The sequence below is a fragment of the Camellia sinensis genome, chromosome 1 (genome assembly GCF_055761805.1).
Source record: "Camellia sinensis isolate YWXY chromosome 1, ASM5576180v1, whole genome shotgun sequence".
Classification (NCBI taxonomy): domain Eukaryota; kingdom Viridiplantae; phylum Streptophyta; class Magnoliopsida; order Ericales; family Theaceae; genus Camellia; species Camellia sinensis.
In genome coordinates this window covers 158,587,216-158,614,487 of record NC_138961.1, presented here as the reverse complement: position 1 = coordinate 158,614,487, position 27,272 = coordinate 158,587,216, and the positions used below count along the sequence as shown (strand labels likewise).

Sequence of the window (27,272 nt, the reverse complement as noted above, 5' to 3'; positions counted from 1 at the left end):
ATAATAATAAAAATAGAGGAAGTAATGCAAAGTAAGAAAAGAGAGTGTATGAGTTCAATATTTTCATTCCGTCTAAATAATTACAATGACATGGGGTTAGTGTAATTTCTCAAACGTTACGGGATAATATATATTAAATCCAAACCTCACAGGGTATAAGTGTAATTTACCCAAAAATCAAAATACATGTTTGGTTAACAAATTTTCAAAACTATTTTCAAAGTTGTTTTTTCTCTCTCTCTCTCTCTCTATATATATATATATATATTAGAGCTCTGAGGCGTAGCTCGAATTTGAGCTTGGCCTGAATGGCTCAAATTTCATTTTGCCGGTCGATCAGTTGGTCATCCGATGAAAAGGCTGACAGTTGCAGTCGACAAGGTAATAACCGCGGTAGACAAGTGTTTCACCCTGATCGTCTGGGTGGTTATTCGACCGGTTGTTCAGTGAATAATGATTCAAGTCATTCAAGGTAGCACAATTCGAGCTACCAAACATTTTTCTTTATATTAATAAATCAATCAATCACTTTTTTTTTTCCTTTTCTTTTCTCTCTCAATCTCTCACATTCTATACATCAGTCAATTGAATTTTTTCTCACACCCATTTATTCAACTGTAATATATACATATATATATATAATTCATCCCAAAATTATTTTCAAAGCTCATAACAAACGAACTTTCAATTTTTAAAATTCTTTTCAACAACTTATCTTTCAAAATACAATTCAAAAGCTAAACCAAACGAAATTTAAGAGATTTACCAATTTTTTTATAAAATGTCTCACATAGATGTGGCTATGTGAGACGTTTGGTTGAAATATTAGTAAAAAGGTCCAGCTTGTGTCCAATTAGAGATTAAGACTAGATCCGTCTAGCCCGTATCGTGGGCCTACTTTTGGGTTGTACTTCAATAATCCGAATTATTTTTATTTTAGAATTTGTCGAGTATATTATCCATGTAAAAAAATAAGTCGATCAAATAACAACAACCAAGTGTTCAAATCAATTTTGTTTAAAAAAATAGATGGTGAGAAAATAAACGATTCATATAAAACTAATTCGAACACGTGATTTTTATTATTTACTTGACTTAATTTTTTATATAAATAATATAGTTAATAAATTTTAAAATATGAACAACTTAAATTAATAATATAGTTAATAAATTTTAAAATATGAACAACTTAAATTATTAAAATATAATATAAAAAAAAGTCCAAAGTATACACTAGACAATCTAATCTTAATGTTCAACTGTAGAGAAGTTGGATCGTTAGTAAAAATTTATTGGGTCCTATCATTTTTCATTGTCGAAACCGAAAGCATGTCCCGCGTAATATTAAAAATTTTATCAAAATGTGTTATTTGGATTTGGACGTAGACTTGCACAATCTCACACCATATGATCTCACACTATTTCAGATATTTGATAAATTTTTTGGTGATATTTTTTTAGTGTATTATTTTTGTCCTGAATTTTCCCTTAATTTCATCTAGTGACGTGTGATGTGACGTGTCCATTCATCGACGGCACAAGCAAGCAAGCAAGCAATCCGTGGGAAGAAAAGAATTTCAGTTCCACAGAGTTCCTTCCAGAGACAGCAGCAGCAGCAGCAAGGCAAAATGTCGACGGCAAAAATTCATCCATCGGCTTCCGCACTATCTACAACTATCAAACACCTCACCGGCACCCTCCAATTTTCTCGCACCTGCACCTTTCCCCCCAACGGTTTGGCCCATTCGAGGCGCACTACACATGCACTCAGGATCAGGAGGAGCCTCACTGTGTCTTCTTCCTCTGTCTCCGACCCTCTCGAAGTCTGCGTCAAAGCCTCTCTCACTACCCCCAACAGGCTCGGTGACTGTAAGTCCCTCAATTTTCTGTTTGGTTTCTCCGAAAATTAAAGAGGAAAGTTTATGGAAAATGTTTGGTAGCTCAAAATTTTGTGGTTCAAATGGCTCAAATCTGTTAAAACGACGTCGTTTTTACACTCAAAATCTGTCAAAACGACATCGTTTTCAGCCATTTGATCCACAGAAATTTTAGCTACCTAGCATTGTTGAAAGTTTATTACTAATTTGGGATTGGGACTAACGAATACGTAAACCTGCAACCTGCCGACCTAATTCTAACTGTTCGGCTTTGTGCTTTGCCTTTGCCGAACACTTTCTTTTCTTTTTCTTTACCTACATTTTCTCAGGAAACAAACGGAGTTCTAATAGGTTAATTAATTTCTAGGCTTTGTCTTCCTAGTGTTAAGAATTTGGACCTCTATTGGTCTGCTTTGTTTATTTATTTATATAGGTAGTGCATGAATTTGTGTTAACATTTTTATGACAGTTTGAGAACACTCATGTCAGCAAGGTAAATTAGAATAAAATTTAGGACAAGTTATTTGGTGGTTCTGGGCATGGCCTTGTGGTGCCTAGGTGTTGTGATTGGTGGAGAAGGTGAGACTGACTATTTTGTGTTGAGTAATTGGAAACAACACGGGGCATGATGTATGGTGACGTGGTGCCGCCCCAGAAGCACCAAATAATTTTTCAAAATATTAAAATTCTACATATGTAGAATTCAGGGTAAAGAGGGAGAGGGGCAGATTACCAGCATATTTCCCTCACAATGTGGCTGTAGGGTATCTACAAGGGTGGAAAAAGATTGGGAAAAAAGATGGAAGAAATTGAAAGAAGAAATTGTTTTCAAACCTTTTTGCAAAGTTTTAAAAATAAAAATATTTTGTCTGTTATAATTTCAAGTACATTTTACTTTCCTATAGGAATATAGGTTAGGGTTTTGTTATAATGAAAACTCTTGTGTTATTTTTGTTTTAAAAACTTATATCCATGCTTTTCAAAACTTATGTATCCTCAATACCTCATTCCGGTGTTAAGTACACAGTGCTAGTTACGAAAAAAAGGGCCAATTCTTTCAACTCCAGAATTGCTTTTGATAACTGATGGAAGCTTCTTTAGCAATGAAAAACTTTAATTATTTATGTAGAAGTTTTAATGTAATATATTAGTTTATGTGCTAGTCTTGAGTCTAAGGCAGATATAATTTCTTACTTGTTTGCTGCTTATCTTTAACGTTATGTATTTAGGCCCCTTTACGCAAAGGGTTTTGCTGACACTGGAGGAGAAGCATCTCCCATATGAGTTGAAGTTGGTTGATTTATCTAAAAAGCCAGAATGGTAATAAATTAGTCATCCTTTTTTAAGTCAAATAGTTTTAATATATCTGTTTCATATATATATACATATTTATATCTTTGGGTTCAAATTTGTTTCACACATATAGGGCTTGTTTGGTTTGTTTTTGAAAAAAAATTGGGAGAGTTGTTTTAGAAATTTTTTTGGTTTGTTTGGTTGTATATTTTGAAAGTAGTTTTAGAGTTTGGGAGTTTGGGATGATTTGATATTTTGTTGTAATTGAATAGATGTGTGTGAGAGAAAAAGTGATTGAGAAGGAGAGAGAAGAGTGAAGAGAGAAAAAGTGATTGATTGATGTGTAAGAGAGAGTGAGAAATTTTTTGAGAAAAATCTCAAACCAAACAATTTTTTAGAAATTTTTTTCTAAAACTCATCTCTAAAACTCAAACCAAACATACTCATAATGTATCAAAAAATAAAAATAAAAATAAAAAAGAAGAAGAAGAAAAAAAAGTAAATACCACATTTTTAATCATACACTGACTTTGTCATTTCCTGGTTCTAGGTTCTTAAAAGTAAGTCCAGAGGGTAAAGTTCCAGTGATAAAGATTGATGAGAAGTGGATTGCTGATTCAGATGTCATCACCCAAGCACTAGAAGAAAAATTCCCTAATCCACCTTTGGGAACACCACCTGAGAAAGCTTCAGTGTATGTTAAATGTTTAGTGGAGCATGTTTCGCCATAGAATGGTGCTCACTGCGAAATAATTATACGGCATGAGATTTTCTGATTGATATTGCCAGGTAGTAGGCTTAAAAGTTTCAATCTAAGAAGCACGGATATAGACAAGGACACATATGTGGACACAGGACACGGCGATTTCGAACGAATGGGGAAACGGACACGGCGGAGACACGACAGTAAAATATATTTTTATATATTTTTATTTATTATCTAGGTTAATATTACATTCACAAACAATTAACATTAAGAAAAACTAACTCTAATTCTATTTTTTTTTAAAAACACTTTTAAATTAATACTTACAGTTTATATATTTTTTTATGGATGATCTATTAAGTATTTAAATTTAAGAAAAAAAATAATAAACATTCAATGTTTATCAAAAGCACTAAATAAAATGGAAGAAAAGACAATTTGGCATGTCACTAGTGTGTCCCCGAAGTGTCTCCGGCGTGTCTCTTGAAAATAAATTACTTATAAGGGGACACGCCATGTGGTGTGTCCCATAAGTGTCCCCAAAGAATCCGCGTGTCCCCGAAGTGTCCGACACGGATACAACACTTGTTTTGAAGTGTTGGTGCTTCATAGGTTTCAATTTATTTGTTGGTTTGCTTTATAATTTTGAAAGTTGCTGATCTACAAATGCTCTGAAACAGATGGCTGTTTCAAATTTACAATTATTTGACCCCGCAGAAATTTCATTGTCACGTTAAATCATATATTAAGAGCTTCAAATGTTTCATTGAAAGTTCGTACGTTTCATATAGCACTTTTGTTGCAACTTGTTGACATGGCTATCAATTTATCTATAGGTATGGCTAACAACCTCAGCTTGTTAGACATCCCAAATAGTTGGATCTAGTTGGAAATTGTAATTCCTTTTTCCATCTCTGATTTATCCAATGATATTTCAAGCTATCCAGCCATGTAGTACCATGGTGGCTTCGACGGAAATTGTGTTAAGGGTGAGTTGATGTTGTGAGTTTGATTCTAAATTGATTTGTTTTTTAGATAATAATAATAATAATAATCCTGCTCTAATTTTAACCACTTTTGTGCCCAAAGGAAATAAAAGGCAGTCCCAGTGAATATTGGGATGAAACCGTATAGTAGGCATGAAGGATGCCTATGGTTGATAGCACCAGTCTTGATGTTCCAACACAAAATATGTTGGCATTCAAAAAGGAATATTGTTATTGATTCTCATTTGCATCCCAACCCAACATGGTTGTTTTGCATTTGGTCATTAATGTGCAATAATTAAGCTGCCTATCAGTACACTTTATAGATTTGATAACATTTTAGATTAAAGATGGTGACACGGGGAAACGCCTACCATGGGCTCTTATACCAGTTTTTAGGGAATCAGGGAATCCACAGGTGCGCAGCAATACCGACCCAATCCATTAGGGAGAAATTTTAGAGTGCACATGTGTGACACTAGGGCCCAACATATATTGTTTCGAACTTATACCCACTTAAAAGTTTAAGCTTGTAAGTGGAGAGCCCATTCAATATATATTAAGATCCACTCCTTTTATTCGTTATTCGATGAAGGACTCTATCTTTATACATGCTCCAATAGCAAAGAGACATACATAGAGACTAGAAAGAAGCATAATAAAGATGGGGAACGCATGCCAATGGAGTCACTTGAACCCAAGACCTGCTCAACATGAGCTCTGATACCATGTAAGTCACCAATTGTTCCAAAACCTTAAGCTGATTAAGCTGATAGGAAATAGGCTTAACAATGTATGTCATGCTATCCAACATATTTAACACTACATAAATGGCCTTCAGTTCAGTTGAAAGAATATCCAAATTTTAAGTGAGTATGACATAAAAAAGAAAATGGAAATTTCTAATGATGGTACACAGGAGATTGAAATTTGGAGCAACCCTATGGTTTGCTCACATATTCAGTTGGCAGGAAATTACGTCTTCGTAGAGTTTTGTTGTACATGTCTTTTAATTTAGATCCTATATTAATATACATTTGGGTGATGCTTAATCGAACATTTCACTGTCATAGTTTGCAAGTTGTAGATATTTTTTAACATTTGCTTACTGGTGGTCCCCTTCAATGAGTGCATTCAATAGTGTAGAGTGAGGCGAGGAAGGAGAAAACAAACTAGTTTTTCTTTCTTTTTTATTTTCTCTTGTTTTGTTAAAGTAGATAAAACAAATAAGTGTGGATCAGTGCAAGGGCTTACCTCAGCAATAACGTGGGAAAGCAACTTATGGGTTGTTTGGGGATGATCTAAAAGTGTAGACTTTTTGACTTTTTACGAAAAGATGCGCAAAGTGGTAGAGAGGTGATGTGACCCAAATAAGATAAAAAGATTTGCTAAAATAGATTGTGCCAAACAACACCTAATGTAGAAAGAAATTTTTTGGATTATTCTACAGAATGTAGAAGATTAGTTTTCAACTTTTTTTTTTTTTTTTTTTTCTTTCTGTATGTTCTTTGGACGTTCATAATCTTAGTTACAAAATATAAATCAACATTTAGTATAATGTGGCTGTCCTAGTCGTCAATTTTGCAAATTTGTGACATTTAGTATAATGTGGCTGTCCCAGTCGTCAAAAATCATTGATTAATTCTGTTCCTTTCTACTAGTATACGACATTTTTTTAAATGTCTATTCACAGTTCTCAGTTGTTTCAGAATAACAGATTGTGGTGTAGTAGAACAGCAATTATTCTCATATTCTGTACTCTCCTCTTGTAGTGGATCAAAGATCTTCTCCACCTTCATTGGTTTCCTTAAAAGCAAAGACCCCAATGATGGAACCAAGCAAGCATTACTCAGTGAGCTGGCCGCTTTCAATGATTATCTCAAAGAAAATGTGAGCCCTGTGTCTTATCACACCATCACCAGCATTATACTGGTTTATTATTATTATTACGTTGTTGTTGTTGTGTTTCCTTTTTACTTTGTTGTTAAGGTGAGGAAAGTTATTGATCTTGTGGTCTGGAAATAATTTTGGCTTTGAAATGATGAAGCCTAGGCATCTTGAAACCTGTCTGTCCCCATATATTTAAAATAGCACCTAAGGTTGTGGTATGTTTGGGCTTTTCAATTTCAGCTATTTTGGAACTTGTGCCATCTGTTTGAACATGAAGCTTGTTGAGGTGAATGTGATGGCCTGTCTGTAATATCATCACTTTTGTAGTGACATGCATGGAGAAATTGGGGACTTTGAATGGAATGGATAATATATTTTCTACAAAGAAATATAGAAAATAATTGCTCTTAACATATTTATGTTCTAAATCTCTTTTGTTGGTTGAAGGGCCCTTTTGTGGATGGGAAAAGAGTATCTGCTGCGGACTTGTCCCTTGGACCAAAGCTGTATCATTTAGAGATTTCACTGGGGCATTATAAAAACTGGTCAGTTCCAGATTCACTTCCCTGTGTGAAGTCCTACATGAAGGTATGTTAAGTATATGCTAGGCCTTTAGAATTATTTCTTTTATATATAAGGAACATTTGTCACAGAATATTTGTGGGAATTAATTTTGCATATATAATAAATGTCAGGTTTTTGGATTGCTGATTTTGTTAGATTATTATTTCTTTTAGCATGCAGGGAGTTTTGATTAATGTATCATGGAAAATGAGATTTTATTTACTGGATTTCCATGTCAAGTCATGGTTCTTCATGAGCTATGTGGGAGTGTCTAACCATTAATGTGTGAAAAATTACGTGGACAAATTCAAATTTTGGGTATGTGGAAAATTATGGAATGCTTCACAGCCTGATGAAGTAATTTAGGCTTATGATTGAAATATGGGAGTTTGGGACTAACTCGATAAGTTTGATTTAGGATTTTAGAATAAAGAGGGCAATCAATTAATTGTGGTTTAGAATAAAGAGGGCAATCAATTAATTGTGGAAAAAAGGTTGTTACGGAAAGTTCACCTCTTCTCTTGATAATAAATGTCATGCCCATCTTGCAAGTAGGCTTAATGAAGTTTTAGAATGAAAGTACATCTGAAATTAACCATGCTTTAGAAAGTTGCATACACTTTGTAAACTGCAAATGCATGCATAGATGAAGGCATTACCTAGTTGGGCAAGTAAGCTTAATCCAGTTGTAGAATGAAATGACATCTAAAATTCACCATGGTTCAGAAAATTGCATTTTCTTTGCACACAACACATGCATACATAGGTAAAGGCATTACCTAGGTGGTCCTTCAAGTACAGGTTGCTGGGAGGGTGAATTGATTACACTTAGCATTATTTGAACAACAGGACACTGATACGGCACAATACAAATATGTTGACTTGGTGATTTTCACAATAAAACCACATGGACATGGAATGGACACAACAAGAATTAAATATCTTTTATAGATGTATACATCTATACATAAACATGAAAATAATAGCTTGTTTATTTTTTACATTAAAAATTATTTATATTCTACTGTATCAAAATAATAAAAAATCAATTTTCTTAATGGATATTCTACTAATATCCATTTTAAAAGGCTTTATTCTAAAAACAAATTAAAAGGTTTAGATTTTAGTGTTCCTTAAATAAAACTAAAAAAACTTAAAGGATGAGGGATTAATTGGTATAAATATGCATTGTTTTAATTTTCTTTGGCTACGGACGTACTTTCTTTAAGCATGGGATGTCTTTATGTGTGTTTAACTGATGGAAACATGTGTTCCCCAAGTCTTCAAAGCGTGTTCAATTTTAAAGTTCTTTTTAAAAAAGGTCTAACTCATTGGGTGGTGCAGTTTGTAGTGTATTCTAAAGTTAGTTGTTGTTAGTTCTATTGTTGTATGAGCTAGCATGTGTCTAGAAATAGGTGGTTAGGCTTTTAATGTCTAGTTTTTTTTTTTATTTTTTTGAGATTGTAAACGTTAGAGCTTTTCTCTTGTACCCTAGATTTGGGAATTTATCTCTCTATACATTTCCCTTCTAGATTTGGTTGCATCAAGTTTGGTTTCAAAGCTTCTTGGCTCGGATCCTTCCTTCATGTTTCATTGTTCCAATTGCATGGTGTACGAGTGATTCATTTGGAGTTGAACTGGAATCTGATTGTGAGGAACCAAAATTGGGTTTCATGTTTCATTGTTCCAATTACAATATTTATGAGTGATTCACTTGGAGTTAAACCAGAATTTGATTGCAAAGAACCAAAATTTGGTGTGTGACAATTGTTTGCCCTAATTTGCAACTGGATTTTGTGCTGCCTACCTCGAATTCAGGTCGTGTGTACCTCTGAGTGAGGTCCGAAGCTTTGAGTAGCTCGTGTGTTGTTGTTCATCTGAATATGAAGTCATCAACAAGGATGAAGTGTTCGCTTAGAACTTAATCAATTAGTTAACGATTTCCAAAAATAGTTATCAATTGAGTGTTGATTTCGATTATCATTCCTCCATTGAACTTCGACTTCGATAGTTGTTTGTTGTTCGACTTTCGACTTAGATTCTTTTGACTTTGTAACAAGTTCGAGTTTGGTTTCAGTCTTCTAGTTTATCTTCAACTTTTGGCTTTGATCTTTCCACTTTGACTTTTGACTTTGCATCAAGTTCGACTTTGATTTCTGAAAACTTGACTTTGTTTTACATCGAGTTGCAATTTTGATTTCAAAACTGATCTTTGATAAAAAAAAATAATAATAAAATTATTCTGCTGAGCTGTCTCTGATAACAAACATAATAATCTCTATATTGAATAATTAATCAAAAGGGCTGAACACAATATATATACTAAACTAAGTAAACCCTAATATCCTAATTACAAGAGAAAGACTAAACTACCCTTGAGAGACAGAGCATAACAGAAATATAAAATACATATTCACACCCCCCCTCAAACTGAGGATGTGAGTGCAGAAAGTATCAAAAGTTTGCCAAGAAGAAAACGAAAACGAGCAGCAGTGTGAATCTTCATAAAAAAAAATCGGCCAACTGAAGAGAGGAGGGAACAAAAGAGAGAGTAATAGTGCCAGCCTGAAGATGCTGGCGAATAGAGTGACCATCTATCTCAATATGCTTTGTAAGCTCATGAAAAACGGAATTATGGACAATCTGTACAGCACTCTGATTATCACAATACATTGGAGTAGGGAAAGAGATAGAAACACCCATATTAGAAAGAAGCCAATGAAGCCAAACTATCTCAGAACTAGCATGAGCCGTAGCACAGTATTTGGCCTAAGTAGTGGAGCGAGCAATAACAGATTGTTTCTTACTTTTCTAAGAGATAAGAGAATCACCTAGAAAGACAAAGGCCAGAAGTAGATTTGCGATCGGGGTTGTCACCAGCTCAATCAGCATCAACATAGGCACGAAGAACCAAGTTTGAAGAGGAAGACAACAAGAGACACTGTAACAAAGTACCGCGAAGGTAGCGAAGGGTACGGAGCAAGGCAGCCCAATGAGTGGAACGAGGAGCAGAAACAAACTGACTGAGTATGTGCACAGCATAAGAAATGTCAGGACGAGTAACAGTGAGATAAACAAGACACCCAACCAACTCAACGATACATAGTAGGATCCTCAAGAGGAACTCCATCAGATGGAGAAAACTTGGCATGCAACTCAATAGGAGTGTCGACCGTTTTGTCATTAGTGAGATTTGCACGAGAAAGGATATCATGGGCATACTTAGTCTGAGACAAAAGATACCCAGTAGGAGAAGTAGGAACCTCAAATACTAAGAAAATACCAAAGAGACCCAAAATCCTTCATTTCAAACTCTTGAAACAACTCATGCTTAACCACCTGAATAGTGCCAGAATTAGAGCCAGTGATGATCATATCATCCACATACAAGAGAAGAAGAACAAGGCTAGCAGAAGTATGATGAACAAATAGAGCATAATCGTAAAGATTGGGACGAAATCCAAGCTGAAGGGCAACAGAGTGAAAACGCTCATACCAAGCACGAGGAGGCTGCTTGAGACCACAGAGAGCACGGCGAAGACAACAAACGACACCAGAAGGGTGAGAGAGGCCAAGGGGAGGACGCATATAAACTTCTTCAACAAGATGCCCATTAAGAAAAACATTCTTAACATCTAACTGAAACAAAGGCCATTGATGGGCAGCGGCAACAGAAATAAGAGTGCGAACAGTAGTCATCTTGGCAACGAGGGCAAAAGTCTCGTAATCAATGCCATATTCCTGAGAAAAATCCTGAGCAACCAAATGAGCTTTATACCGTTCCAAAGAACCATCAGAAAGAGTTTTGACCTTGTAAACCCATTTACATCCCACAATATTCTTGTTAGCAGGTAACTAAACCAAATCCCAAGTCTGAGTCTTAGCTAAAGCAGTTAACTCATCATTCATAGTAGCAATCCAATGCGGATCATAATAGGCTTCCTTGTAGGACCTGGGCTCAAAGTAAGTATGAAGACAAGAAAGAAAAGATTGATACGAAGAGGAGAAACAGGTATTACTAAAACCAAGTCTGTTTGGAGGATGTCGAGCTCACTTGGGAAAACAATGTGCAGAAGGAGTGAGATCCATAGAGCCAGTGGAAGAGGCAGTAGAACTAGCAACAGGTGGGCTCAAAAGTGCTTTGCGACGCTTGTAAACAAGAAGAGGAGCAGGGGCAATAGGAGTTGGGTAGGGGTCAGGAGTACTAGTAGGAGACAAAGTAGACACCTCAAGATCATAAACAAATGTGTCGGGAGGAACAACAGTAGGAAATGGATCAATATGAACCAATTCATCCTTGGCAATGGGGACATGTGGGGAAGAGATAGTGTAATAGGGTAGTTTTTCTAAAAATGTGACATGCCTAGAAACATATGACTTTTTGGTGACAGGATCATAACACCGATAACTTTTCTGATTAATACCATACCCTAAAAGCACGCACAGGACACAACGAGAACTAAGCTTAGAGCGTTCCCATTTGGGAAGGAGAGCAAAACATGCACAACCAAAAACACAAAGAAGGGAGTAATTAGAAATAGTACCAAGAAGACGCTTATACGGAGATGAACCTGAGAGAAGAGGAGTAGGCATCCGATTAAGAAGATATGCAGCAGTGAGCACAGTTTCTCCCCAAAACACAGAGGGAACAGAAGACGAAAGCAACAGAGAGCGAGTTGTATCAAGGAGATGTCGATGTTTGCGTTTAGCACGACCATTTTGAGCAGTAGTGCCAGAGTAGGAGGATTGATGAATAGTACCATTAGCAGCTAGAAACTCGGTAAACTCAGAAAAATAATACTCACCCCCCAAATTAGAACGAAGAATTTTAATGGTGGTAAAAAGCTGAGTGCGAATCATGGAGTGAAAGTTAGAATATATTTTGTAAAAAGTAGATTTGCGTGTCATCAAATATACCCATGTAAACTTGTTGTAATCATCAATAAAAGACACATAATATGTGGAACCCCTTTTTGTAATGATAGGGGAAGGTCCCCAGACATCAGTGTTAACTAAGTGAAAAGGAGAAGAAGAAATAGAATTACTTTTATTAAAAGGAAGAGCAGACATTTTAGCCAATTTACAACCACTACACTTAGAAATATAAGAAAGAGGGAAATTGCCTAAATATCCAGACTTAACTAACAACTTCAAGCGATCACTCGACAAATGACCTAATCTAGAATGCCATATATAGAATAACGAGGATTTATTGTTTAAACAAAAAGAAGATAAAGCAGTAGAAGACACAGCCAGAGGAACATGCAAGCTTTCCAAAATATATAGTTCGCCAACTCTACGTCCCGATCCCAATCTGCCTCTTGGATACTCGATCCTGCACGACATAATGAGAAAAAGAGAAAACAACATCAAAATCGGAATCAGATAATTGACTAATAAAGATAAGATTGATAGAGAGATGAGGCACATAAAATACATGAGAAATAGATAAATGGGGAGAGGAAATGAAACCAATAGATTGAATACTCATAGAAGAACCATTAGCTGTGGCAATATTGATAGGAGAAGAGGGAAACACACGATTACTAAGAAGAGGTGCAATAGGAGTCATATGATGCGAACAACCAGAATAAAAAATTCATGAAGTGGGTACACTACCTGAGGAGGATGAATTAGGCAAACCTGACTGAGTGGTAGTCATAACAGAGGCCTAAGATGAGAGATTCAGATTGGCCACCATGAAAGACTTGAACTACTTAAACATAGACTGCATAGGATCAGACATGGGAGTAGCATAGGCAGCAGGAGGAGCATGATGAGATGGTTGCTGATGAGATTGGGATGAGGCATAAGGGGGGCGGCGACTTTTGGGCTGCAAAAGCTTAGGACAAGCATGCTTCCAGTGACCCTTTTGATGGCAAAAACTACATTCATCCATGGAAACCTGAGGCTGAGGTTTCCCAATAACTTGAATCAAATGAGATGCAACAGGAGTTGGCAAGAGAGGTGCAGAAAAGATAGATTGAGAAGGGGAAGAAAAATGTGAGACCTTAAACCGGGTTTCTTCTGCAATAAGCTCGCGAATAGCTCCATCAACAGAAGGCAAAGGAGAGCGACGCAAAATAGCCCCCCAAAGAGCCATAAGAAACTGGACAAGCCGTTGTTTCTCCCGATATCTCACATCTATCAAGTGCCTGGAGCTCCGAAGGTTCCGTGAGGGCCAACTAATCCCAATGAGATGTCATCATGTTATAGAATTCTTGAACTGACTTATCACTCTGTGTGGCAGTGCGAATAGACATCTCAAGCTCATATTGATTGACAAAATTGGATTCCAGATACAGGCTTCAAATAATCCTAAACTTTCTGCGATGTGTCATATTTAGAAAAATTCTGACCAATGGTGAATGCCACAGCGTTGTGAAACCAAGTGAGAATCTGAGCATTCTTTTTATCCCATTGGGCAACTGCACCCTCTGTTTCTTTTGTTTCATCAGGTTGTCTTGTAACACCACTAACATAGCCTCACATGCCTTTGCCTATTACAAAATTCTTTATAACATGCGACCAATATGAATAGTTGGACCTTAGTTGAACGAAGCGGGAGCGGGAGCGGGGGCGGGGGCCGGGGCGGGGGCGGGAGCGGGAGCGGGAGTGGGGAAGCGTGAGCCGATAGAAGTTTCTTAGGTTGGGAGCGCCTCAGGAGCGGTAATATATATATATATATATATTTTTTAATAGTTATTTTTAAAATATGTTTATTATATAAAGGTGAGTTAAATAGTTATTTTTAAATATATTTATTATTTTTATCTTGGTATTATTTTTATTGATAATATTTTTAATTTATTTATATAATTATTTTTATTTTTAATTGATGTATATTATAAATAAAAAATATAACAAATAAAGAATAATAAAATAAGTTAAAGTAAATAGAAGTTAAAAATTGGATATTTATTTTATCGATTTGATTTGATATTTTTTATTATATTTGATTTAATTAGATTTATTCTTATATAACAAATTATATTATTTATTATATGTTAAAAATGGGAGGGGGGAGACAGAACAAAACATAAATCGACGAGAGAGAGAGAGAAGAAGAAGAAGAAGACGAAGAAGCAGATCGAAGAAGGCGATGGCGATGGCGATGGCGATGGCAATGGCGATGGCGATGGCGAAGGCGATGTTGAGAAGATCGAAGGCGAGAGCGATCGCGAGCAGATCGCAAGCAGATCGCGAGGCGAGAGCAGATCGAAGGTCCAGGTGATCTCGAAGGTCCAGATGATGTCGAAGGAGAAGGCGACAACGAGTTCAGGTTTCTCTCTCTCTCTTTCTCTCTCCCCCTTACGATCCCATCTTGGACTGGATCGCGTTTCTCTCTCCACAGAAACGTGATTCTTACACGTTTCTTTCTAGGAAGCGCGGAATCACGATTCTTACTTGGAATCACGATTCTTACTCAGAATCGCCACCTGGTTGCACGATTCCTGCAACTAAGAGTTGGACCCATCCAACTTAATGTTAATTGAATTGTGGAACTTATCATCATAGTTTCAAAATAGTTGAAGTATAATAGTACTGACAATAGCAATCAACTCAAACAATATGCAATATCAAGCAGCCTAAAAAAAAATATTATGCACTAATATGAAGCAAATTAAAGTACCCAGCAATGCAAAACAACCAGATAATGAACAGAGAGTTGATCAAACCTAGGAGAAGGCAAAAACAGAGGTTCGACTGATACCCACATCAACTTGATTGATCTAGATAAGTCGAAAGTGGCTAAAAAGGACTTTCATGAGAGCTGCAGGTTGCGCTGGGCTGGAACCACTCGCCTAAAGGTTGCGAAGTCTAGAGAAAAAAACAACTGCGGGAGTCGATATGCTTGGAACAAAAGCTGCAATGCCTAGAACAGATGTTCTAGAAGGATTCGTAGGTCGTATGTGGGAGGAGACCACCTACGATGCCTAGAACAGATGTTCCAGAATGATTAGCAAGTCGTATGGGAGGAGAGAACACCTGCGAAGGACGTATGCAAAGGGAGAAGATGACAAATGAGAGAAGGCTACATCAACGTTCTAAGTCTGCTACTGTGACCTAGCTCTGATACCATGATAACAAACATAATAATCTCTATATTGAATAATTAATCAAAAGGGCTGAATACAATATATATACTAAACTAACAAAACTCTAATATCCTAATTACAAGAGAAAGACTAAACTACCCTTAAGAGAGACAGAGCATAACAGAAATATAAAATACATATTCACAGTCTCAAGCAGAATTCAGTGATTAAGTTTCAGATTGATGCTTAACGGAGGTAGAGGTAGAAGAAGTGGTTCAGGTAGAGGCTTTTGTCACAAATTTGGGAGAAGAATCTGAGATGAATCCTTTGATTTGAAGAAACACTGTCAATCCAAGTCAACGAAATGAGATAAAAGAGTTGAGACTGAGATGGTGCAGCATTTTCCAGCTCCTACCGATGTTAGTGATGCTTTTGAGGATGCTCAAACTCAATTTGAGAATCCTTTTGGTGCTCCGCAATGGCTTTGAGCAACCTATGGTAGATTTGAGTACAAATTAGAGAACAATATCAGAATTGAGCCTTCCAAATTTCGTGGAAGTCTCAATCCGAATGAGTTTGTGATGTTGGTTGAACACTATTGAAAGAGTGTGATGCAGAATATAAGAAGCTCAAGGAAGAGTAAATTCAAAGAAGTGATGATATTTGGAAATTGGCATGATCTCAAAGAAAAAACCAATAAGAACCATTAATGATGTTTCTAGTATTATTATAGTCTTATTTTATGATTAGTTTATATTTTGTAGAATTTTAGGTTAGGGTAATTTTTACATTTACTGGCATGTGTTGTAGGAGTTGCCCATGGTTCATCTTGTGGGTCAAGTTATTTAATTAAGTTTTATTTATATTTTTTATTTGGTCTTCAATTGGTTTTGGCAGTGTTTTAAAAAGCGCGCTTAGGCGCGCGCCTAAGCTCGAGGCGCAGTGAGGCGCAGCCTTGCGCCTCGAACAGGTCGAGGCGAGGCGCAAGAGGCGAGGCGCAGCTTAGGCGCTGAGGCGAGGGCTTTTTTTTGAGGCGCGAGGCGCGGGCTTCATGGACTTTACCTTTTTTTTGTGGGCATGCCTATAGGGATTCAAAACTTTTCAATATAAAATGACCAAATGTGGTCAAAAGAGAGCAAAAAGTGATACCTATTATATAATATATAATATACTTATATATAATATATAATATATAATTGATTCACATATATATATATATATATATAATATTATATAATACCTATAATATCTATTATATAATATATAATATACTTATATAATATATAAAATAGAATATATGCTTATTTACAGTAATAAAAAAAATAAACATATGTATGTAAAATAAAATAAAAAAAATTAATTAAAACTCGTTATGTAAAAAATATAATAAATAAATAAAATAATATATATATTAAAAAAATTAATTATTTTTTTTCTTCTTCTCTTCTCTTCTTATTAAAAAAATTAATAATATATATATTAAATACTTTCTATGTTGAAAATTGTGTTATATTAATATTTTGCTTAACTTTTATAACTTGTGCCTCGCTTTGGTGAGGCGCGCGCCTCACCTCGCGCCTCGGCGCTCAGGCTCCAGGTGACCTTGGCGCCTTGATGCGCCTAGGGCTTTTTAAAACACTGGGTTTTGGAAATCAAAGATATTATAGTTGTTTACTTTTTTGGTTCTAGTTGGTTTAAGAAATCTCTAAAGTCTATATAAAATCATGTAATGCTTCTAATTCAAGGAAGTTAACATTTTAGAGAATTTCAAGAGTTTTTGAAGTTTCTTTATGGATTGTGTCAAGCAATCAAACCCTAGATGTGATGTTGAAGGAATTCTAGGAGTGATTCTTAGATCTATATTCTTCTTTTCTCTTCTTTCCATTTTTTTTAAATTCTGCACTTTAACAACCCAAAACACTGTTCACGGATACTGTTCACAGCACCCAAAACAGTCCCAAAATTTAATCTTCCTTCTTATTACATTAAGCCCTAACCCTAATTCTTCTATACACTAGTAGAAGTGCTAAATTGTCCATTACATTTTAGCTTGAAATCACAATAAAGACCTACTGAAATTCAGCTTTAAAAGTCCTCCCTACTTGTCCTACATCAGAGTGTTTGCATGTTGCAAAGTTTTGGAAGAGAAAATGGTGAAACTGGTGTCTATACGCCTCAAGGGAAAGATTAGAGGTTGGTAGAAAATGAAGAAGCTCAAAGTTTGAACTGTATGCAAACTTCGTACAAGAACTTGTATAACCTCAAGGAACTTGGGAGTGTTGAGGAATATATGGAAGCATTTTATCTACTTGTTGCAAGAGTTGATCTTAGTGAGAGTGAAGATCAAATGGTTGCAAGGTACATAAGTGGGTTGAGGCTCTCCATCCAAGAGGTATTTAGCCTTCAGATGTTGTGGTCCATTTTGGAGGCTTATAATAGAGCTTTGGTGGTTGAAAAGCAACAAAACTGAGGTGGTTATAGGCCTGGACAACAGTTCCCAGGTGGTTCTAGGCTGGGCCAACCTACTCCTAGCTTTGCCAAGGCTAATTCTTCAACAAAAAGTGTGGATAGATTCTGTCCAAATGCAAAATCAACACACTAACTGTGCTTTGGAAGGCCAAAATCAGTCCCAAACTGGTGGTTTTAATGCTCTATTTGGTTCATTGGAATAAGATGGAATGGAATGGTCAAGTCATTCCCTAAGTTTCCCCATGGAATGATCATTTCTTTATAATGGTAAATAATGATTCCATTTGCAATTTATTTTTCACAAAGTTTTTAGTCAATCAAACATGGGAATGGACATTGTAATGGCGTTCCACTCCATTCCAATGAACCAAACACTACCTAAGTGCTTCAAGAGTGGGGAATCGAGTTATAAGTCTTCGGATTGTTGGAAGGCTATGGGCAACCAAATTAAGGTATTTCTTCTTGAGGAAGTGATGGAACCTAAGAAGCATGGACATGGACACAGACACAAGACACGGTGTTAGTGTCCCATGTGTCCAACACGGACACAACATATATTTTGTGATGATGATATTCCAATATATTACCAGCCCCATAATAAGGAAATTATAGGTGATGTTGAGAAAGTAGGTCTTGCTCTCATGATTTAGAAGACTCCTCTTACGCTTAAACAAGGTGAAGAAGATTGGTTGCCAACCAAAATTTTCTAGACACGCAACAGTAGAAGCTGAGTTTGCAACATGATCATTAATAGTGGAAGTTGCGAGAATGTCGTATCTTAAGAGGTAGGTCATAAGTTGAGCCTCGATGTGGAAGACCACCTTGACCTTTATACACTTTTGGTTCAAGAAGGGTGTTAAGGTTAGATGAAGGGTAGTTGTGTAATCGTATACTTATCACTTAATGATATAAATATACCTAGTTAGAGAGGACAAACTGATTTTTGATTAGGTTTTGTGCCTTCTAACGTTGTTTTCTCTCATCTTCTCTGTTCTATCATCTTCTTCCTTCCTTCTTAGATTTCTTCTTTTATTTTTAACTTGGTATCAGAGCAGTACACAATCTGTGTTCGTTCAATTTCCTGGTCCATCCTTTCACTGTTCGATAATGTAAAAAAAAAAAAAAAAATCCCAGCATGCTCAACTATAGCTGGGGATTGCCGAGAAAAATTTTCAATTTTTTTGAGATCCTCTTTGCTTATTTTTTGATTTTTTCTTTATTTTTGAGAATAATAGATCATTTTTTTAGAATTGCAATTCTAGTATGTTTTTGTTTGATTCAAGGCTTGGGCTCCCTTCTCTAGGCAGCGACTAGGTTGTTTAGAGCCTTCCTTGGCTTCAGTTTTCACTTCTGCGGTATTTTTTTGTTGTTGGTCCTTTTGGTTCATTCGGGTGCTGTTTGAGCTTGTTTCTGGTGCTTCTTGGTTGTGTCTTTGGTGAGATTTATACTTCCAGATATAGTTTTGTTCTCTCTTCATCTCAATTTTCATTTGGTTGTGTGGTCTTAACCAATGGCTGCCGAAGGTGTCATTCCTGCCAACAATGAGACTAAGAGTTTAGGTCCTAGTGTGATGCTTGGTGATAACTCCTCTTCAACTTACTTCTATTAAGGTAGATGGCACCAATTACTTAGTATAGTCCCGTTCCTTTCAATTGGCTATTACTGCTCGTGGCTTGTTGGGATACATAGGCATTACTCAGGCTCCTACGGAGGATGGACTAGCACGTGACAAATGGAATAAGGAGAATGCCCTGGTTATGACCTGGTTACTCAGTTCTATTCATTCTAATATTAGTCGGTATTTTTTTTTTATGGACACTGCTTATGAGATTTGGACTGTTGCAAATCAGATGTATTCCCAACGAGGTAATGATGCTCTGGCCTATGAACTGCCTAAAAAGATTCGGGGTTTTGATTAGAAAGATAGGTCTCTCGTTGAGTATTATTTAGAGTTGAGTAGTTTGTGGTAGGAAGTTGACTATTATCAAAATTTCTAGGCTGTGTGTTCCCTAGATGCAACTATGTTTCAGCAGATGGTGTCCAAAGAGCATGTGTATGACTTCCTTGCTAGTCTCAACATGGAGTATGATCCAATTCGTGTTTAGGTCTTGGTCATGATTCGTTTCCTATCGTGCATAAGGCCTATGCTTATGTTCTGCAGGAAGAAAGTAGGTGGAGTGCTATGGTTCATCAGCCCTTCAGGATCGCTCTGCTCTAGCTGTCTTTTCTACTCCCACGGCTGATAAAGTTGATATGTCCAAGTCTGGAGGCAGAGGCTCCTCTAATGATCAGATCATTTGTGATTCTTGTGGGAAAGAATGACATGATCGGGACCATTGTTGGAAGTTGCATGGTCGTCCTATTCGAGGACAAGGTGGTGGTTGTGGCCAACGTGGTGGTACTGTTTGCTCTAATGCACATCTCTCGGAGTCATCTCCTAATACTTCAAGTGATCCTGCAGCACTTTCCCAAGGCGAGTTACATACTCTCCGGCGTCTGATGGCTCGACTTGATTCTTCTCCTGCCATTGCTTCTAATCCCCCTTCCTCTAACTTTGCTTCTAATCCCACTTCATCTCTTTGGATTATTGACTCTGGTGCTACCGATCATATGACAGGTTTGTCTAATCTTTTCCACTCTTACTCTCCTTGTTCTGGGAAGGATAAAGTGAGAGTTGCAGATGGGTCTTTATCCTTTGTCTCTAGGACAGGCTCTATTCATTGTTCTCCTTCTATTTCTCTATCATCAGTTTTACATGTCCCAAATTTCTCTGCTAACTTGCTCTCTGTTAGTCATCTTACCATTTCTTTAAATTGTTTCATAACCTTTTATCCTTCTCATTGTGTTTTTCAAGAACTGGATACGGGGAGAATGATTGGCAGTGGTAAAGCACATGAGGGCCTGTATGTTTTGGATGTTGGATCTTCCTCCTCTAGACAAGCTCTTCAGACTATCGGCATTCCTGGCCTCTCACTTTTACATCAGTGACATCTGCGTTTAGGGCATCCCCCCATTTTTGTTTTAGACAAACTTCTCCCTAGTTTAGTGAAGCATTGTGATAGGAATAATTTTTATTGTGATGCCTGTGAGTTTGCCAAGCATAAACATTCTTGTTATCCTCTAATTAATAAAAGAAGTTTATTTCCTTTTATGGTTATTCATTCTGATGTATGGGGTCCCTCTCGTGTAATGTCTGTGTCTGGCTATTGTTGGTTTGTCACTTTTATTGATTGTTATTCTCGTGTCACTTGGATTTACATGCTTCGTACCAAGAGTGAAGTTTTCTCTTGTTTTAAAACATTCCATAAGGTGGTCCATACTCAGTTTGCCACTCCCATTACAGTCCTTCGGAGTGACAATGGCACTGAATATATTGATGGTGACTTTTGTGCGTATCTCGAAGAACATGGTATCTTTTATCAAACCAATTGTATCGGTATTTCTGAATAGAATAGTGTTGCTGAATGGAAAAACCGTCATCTTCTTGAGGTTGCTCGTGCTCTTATGTTTACAATGCAAGTTCCCAAACCATTCTGAGGTGATGCGGTTCTTACCACTGCTTATCTTATTAACCGCATGTCTTCTAGTGTTCTTCAGTTTTAGTGCCCTCTTGATCTTCTCTCTCACACTACTGTGTCTCCCATCTCTCTTCCTCCTAAAGTGCATGTCTGTTTTGTTCATTCCTCCCGCCTCACTAATTAGATCCCAAGGCTATGCGCTGTGTTTTCGTTGGTTATTCCTCTACCTAGAAAGGCTATAAGTGTTATGATCCTTACTCTCGTAAATTCTATGTTATTATGGATGTTATCTTTTGTGAATCTGAGTCCTTTTTTTCAGGTCAAGGTCAGTCTCTTCAGGAGGAGGCTTCTACAAAAAAGATTGTTTCTTCTGATCTATCTGATCCTTTTTTTCTCATCATTTGTAGTGTGGGGGAGGTGCAAACTAAACATATTCAGGGTGAGTCTAGTGGGGAGGTGCAAACTGAACGTATTCAAGGGGAGTCTAGTAGGATGGATAGACCAGATCTCAAGACCTACACTTGGCGACAAAAAGAATAGCCATCTCACGTGCTTCCATGCCCAATGCCATCTCCGAATCCAGTTACTATTCCGTTTGTGGACCTTCAGGTAATGAGTCCTTGGCCACTACTCCCATTCCCGTTGATGATCTTAATCTTCCTATTGCTATTAGGAAAGGAGTTAGAACTTGTACTCAACATCCTATATCTAATGTTGTGTCCTATGACTCCTTTTCTCCATCATATCGTGCATTTGTTTTGTCTTTGTGTTCTGTATCTATTCCACAAGGTTGGAAGGAAGCACTTAATGATCCTAAGTGGAAAGAAGCTATGGCAGAAGAAATGAGAGCTTTGAGTAAGAATGGTACTTGAGAGTTAGTTTCTCTACCATCAAGGAAAAGGCTTGTGGACTGCAAATGGGTGTTCACCATTAAGCAACAAGCAGATGGAACCATTGAGAGATATAAGGTGAGACTAGTTGCTAAAGGGTTTACTCAAACTTATGGCATTGACTATCAAGAGACCTTTGCTCCGGTGGCTAAAATGAATTCTATTCGTGTCTTGCTTTCCTGTGCAGCAAATCTGGGGTGGCCATTGCAACAATTAGATGTAAAGAATGTTTTTCTCCATGGTGATTTAGAAGAAGAAGTGTATATGGATGTTCCTCCCGGTTTTTCCTCTCCAGCTATTGTTGAGAAGATCTATCGGTTAAAGAAAGCATTGTATGGTTTGAAGCAGTCTCCTAAAGCCTGGTTTGATAGATTTCTAAAGGCAATGATTAGATTTGGTTACAAGCGGAGTCATGCAGATCATACTATGTTCATCAAACAGCGGGCTGATAAGATTGCTATACTTATTGTCTATGTGGATGACATAGTTGTGACTGGAAATGATGTAGAGGAGATGTCTCAAATCAAAGCTCAACTTTCCAAGCTCATCTTAGGCCTTTACGGTACTTTCTTGGGATTGAGATCACTAGATCTGACAAGGGCATATTTATCTCTCAAAGAAAGTACATCTTAGATCTACTTGAGGAAATAGGAATGTTAGGATGTAGACCGGCAGATTCTCCTATTGAGGCCAATCACAAACTTAGCAGTAGTGATGGAGATTGTGTTGACAAGGAAGATATCAAAGACTTACAGGGAGATTAATATATCTTTCACATACTAGGCCTGATAGTGCATATGCTGTGGGTGTAGTAAGCCAATTTTTGCATGATCCACAAACAGGTCATTTGGATGCAATTAATCGGATCTTGAGGTATCTGAAATCAGTGCCAGGAAAAGGGATCTTGTTTTCTAATCATGGTCACTTGAGGTTGGAGGCCTTCACTAATGCAGATTGGGTTGGTGCAGTTGATGTCAGGAGATCTATTTTAGGTTAATGTACCTTTGTAGGCGGAAATCTAGTAACTTGGCACAGAGAAGCAAGCAATTGTAGCTAGATTGACTGCAGAAGCAGAATATCGGGGCATGGCTAGTGGCATTTGTGAATATGTGGCTTCAAGTTTTATTGGCAAACTTGGGATTGTTAAGTAGTGAGCCAATGAGATTGTATTGTGACGATAAGGCTGCTATTAACATTGCTCATAATGTAATTCAGTATGATAGAACAAAGCACATTGAGATTGACAGACATTTTATAAAATCATCAGTGGAGTGATTTGTATGCCTTTTGTGCAATTAGCAGAACAGTTGGCTGATATATTTACTAAAGGGTTGGGTAGTAAGGTTTTTCATCCCATTGTGTATAAGTTGGGCATGAGAGATATCTATGCACCAACTTGAAGGGGAGTGTTAAGATTAGATGAAAGGTAGTTGTGTAATTGTCTACTTATCACTTATTGATATAAATATACCTAGTTAGAGAGGACAAACTAATTTTTAATTAGGTTTTGTGCCTCCTAACGTTGTTTTTCTCTCATCATCTCTGTTCTATCATCATCTTCCTTCTTTCTTAGATTTCTTCTTTTATTTTTAGCTAAGGGTAATTAAGTTAAGGTCACCAAGAGATGTTTGGTTGTATTCTCTATTGAGAATAAGATTTTTGATAAAGTTTGGTGTGTCACCAGAGCCTCCTGTGCCAATCTATGGGCATTGGTTTTGGTTTGACCTTGCATATGGGGGTCTTAGTGGTCTAGGATATGTGGCATGGAGGCACTGTTGCAACTTGTGGACAATCAGTGATCTCATCTAACCTTCTCTTGTGTTGAGCATCTGAAGCTTGTTGTGCTAGTTGGTGTAATGCTTACCTGCGGGCTATGCATTGACATGTTGCCTTACTTGGGTGTCACATTAGTGCAACACTATAGGCACACAATGGCCAATGGTGGATGCATGCGTGTGCACAAGGATTGCGTTGTGGGACGCAAGTGACCCTCAGTGTTGTGCGGGGGTATCGATGACCCTGTGTCTATTTGAGATGCGCAACAAGGACCCAATATGCAATAGAAACTTGTTGGTTAGTTAAGGGCCTACACTAGCACCTGGTTGGGCAACGTGAGATGGCTTAGCCACATTTCCAGTGGACACTTTGTATTGTTGTGTGGAAAGGAGTGTCTTGATGACATTGGATCCTTCGGTGAGGCGAGCACCTTGCTCATGGCTGAGCTTGGGGCACTGAATCATCTGGTTGGTCGCACGGATGTGCAGCTTGGGACAAGCATGTCCCCTGTAGCCATTTGAAGTGCAGGACTTCCTTCGACGGAGTTGTTCTTGCTAGATAAGTTCAGGCCTACAAATGTCCAGACAGGTAAAGATTCAACACTCGAATGGTCAAAAGGTTGGGCAAGCTTTGACTAGGTGGAGTTTGAGTGCATCATGGAGAAACTTCCGATGTGAAAAAGAGTCACCCTGTGACACTATGCTATGTCATCATAGGCAGAAGCTTCAATTGAAGTTTTGAGTGACAGCAGGACTGTACGACTTTGACGCTGTAAGACCTAATCGATATTCAAAGATTTTCCACCTCACACTCCCTGTTAATTCGATACATGAAACTTAGAATAATGATGATAGTCATGCTTGAACTTCAGACTTTCCACCTCACAACTGTCTGCTGGCAAACCCATCAACTTCAGACTTTCCACCTCACAACTAGCTGCTGGAAAACCCATCAAGAATTTTATGGGACTCATTTAATGTTTCCTCGAGTTTCTTTTTTAAGAAAAAATGTTTAAACTCTTCGGTTGTCACTTTCTTGCTCTTGATCGGTTGATGCAGGAAGGCTTTGGGCCATGGGTGATCATTGTAATTTTCTTACACCCTCTCTCGGCTATATTACTTGGATTTGTGATTGTCTAGTTGCAAAATCTGCCAGAAATGTTGGCATTGCATAAAAAGTTAAATGCTCAATTCTATTTCATGCCTTCGTTTATGTGAACATCTAATGCTGAGATATTTTTAACCTATGGATAATGTTTGTTCCTGCATTCTAATCCATAATGCAGGCCATATTCTCCATGGAGTCATTTGTCAAAACACGAGCTTTGCCAGAGGATGTGATCGAGGGTTGGCGACCAAAAGTGATGGGTTAATCATTCTAGTTATTGTACCCTGCAACTTCTGCAGTCTATATTTCTCTGCAATTAGGTAAATATGAAATTGGCATAATCCTGTAAACAGTGTACAGTCATGGCTGATGTGTACGCTATCCTTGAAATGAAAATACAGTTTCTTGCTTCAATTGTATGCGATTGGTTTCATGCATTTTTACTGCCCAAATGTAAGGGCTTTCAATATGAAGCTTCCATTTTGAATAGATCATTCATATTAGTTTGATTGGATTTCATGGTCGAGGTTGGTAGCTCCTTGCCCTATAATCATGTGTCTGGATCCTGCGTTTGTAAAGGAAAAAGAAATGAAAAGGTGAAAATAAGTGAAGAATAATCTTTTTAAACATATATATATATATATATATAAGTATTTATTTTATTTTATTTTATTTTATTTTTTTTACGTTTTCATTTTTTGGGTAGGCTTTTGGGGTAATAGTCCTAAGCTCTAACCTTTTGGGGCTATAAGGATAATAAAATTTAAAAGACCATATTACTCATGTCTATTTGTCCACTATTCTATCTATCTATCTAATGTCACTAATTTGTTCACGTGCCAGCTTTCCATTCACATATTCTAGAAATTTGTCCATGTCATCACCACTACCCACTACTGGTAGCCTATTGCTGTCGCTACCAGTCAGATCCGACAATTTTTTTGATGCCGACAACTTTTCTAGCAACCAAAGGTTGTGTTTAAAAATTAAAAAAAAAATATATCATTAAATTTGTTCTTACTTTTTTTAAAAAATATTTTTTAAGAGCAGAGTTTGTTCTTCTTACTAAATAGTTTCATTAATCAGGCCTTATAACTAAAATAAAACAATCCTGGACTTAATGTCGTACACTCTTTTAAAATGAATGTCTCAACAATTTTTCTTCTTTTATTTTTATTATTTTGGGTACAAATTTAAGATCCAAATGAAGGTAGTTATATTGGTCCTGTACTTCTATTCTCTCTTCGTACTAACTTCTTTTTTTTTTTTTAAAAACGAAAGAAATTACAAGGCAAAGAAACAAAAACAGGGCTAGGCATCAGCTATATTATTAATAAAGTATATATGTGATAATATTAAAAACTATTAATTAATTTGATAATTTTTTTTATAAAAGAGATAATTTATTATGTGATTAGAAATTTGGAGGGGCGTGATATAATTTTTAGAATTACATGATACAATACGTATTTTAAACAAATCTTAAAAAAATATATTTATAATGTATCCAGTATTTTTTATATTTAACTCTGCATGACTTTATATACACTGTCCACATTAGTTTCATTTGTTCTATCCCTTAGTAAAAGAGAAATTAATGTAACTACGTCAAATTAGTAAGACTTAATTATATATTTTTAAAAGGTAAATGTAATTTATCCAATTAAAATTTTGAAATTTAGTCATCAATTAAAATAAATGTTTTTCAAAAAATAAATTAAATTAAGGATTTAAAAAAATAGTTGAAATTGAATTATGGTATAAAATACTCTTTTACTTACAAATGTTATTCAAAATGAATTTAATTTACATATTTTATTTTTTAAATTATTCATAGCTTCCTAAAAGGTGATCATATATCTCAATACATGGGTAAAGAATGTATAAAATATGTAAAACAATATATACATATAAAAATGTATAATAAATCAAATTTTAATTTTTTAATTATTTTAATTTAAACTTTCAACTTTCGGAAGGATATCAATTCTAACCATCCGCTTTATATCCCTTAGTAATAACTAAAGAAGGGCAATTTAATTATTTATATATTTATTTTTTTCCTTCTTTTCATTGTTATTGATAGTCGGGAAAATTGGTCTAGGGTCCCTCTCTCACTTTTCGTAAGAGAAGAGATCCATAAAATTATTTTTTGAT

At 36.5% G+C, this 27,272-nt stretch overlaps 1 protein-coding gene across 1 annotated transcript; it reads left to right on the top strand.

The window, feature by feature from the left end:
• Window positions 1–1,317: 1,317 nt before the first annotated feature.
• Window positions 1,318–25,529, top strand: LOC114274471 (glutathione S-transferase DHAR3, chloroplastic). Its single transcript, XM_028216392.2, has 6 exons — window positions 1,318–1,869; window positions 3,107–3,197; window positions 3,721–3,864; window positions 6,635–6,752; window positions 7,200–7,340; window positions 25,294–25,529. The coding sequence occupies exons 1-6, from the start codon at window positions 1,629–1,631 to the stop codon at window positions 25,378–25,380; spliced, it is 822 nt and encodes a 273-aa protein (XP_028072193.2). The 5' UTR covers window positions 1,318–1,628; the 3' UTR covers window positions 25,381–25,529.
• The last annotated feature ends 1,743 nt before the right edge of the window (window positions 25,530–27,272 follow it).

Excerpts from the sequence above, each read along its gene's own strand:
- LOC114274471 (XM_028216392.2), top strand. The coding sequence starts at position 1,629 with ATGTCGACGGCAAAAATTCATCCATCGGCTTCCGCACTATCTACAACT. Across the intron at positions 3,198-3,720 it reads TTATCTAAAAAGCCAGAATG|GTTCTTAAAAGTAAGTCCAG; the intron begins GTAATAAATTAG and ends TCCTGGTTCTAG. Across the intron at positions 6,753-7,199 it reads ATGATTATCTCAAAGAAAAT|GGCCCTTTTGTGGATGGGAA; the intron begins GTGAGCCCTGTG and ends TGTTGGTTGAAG.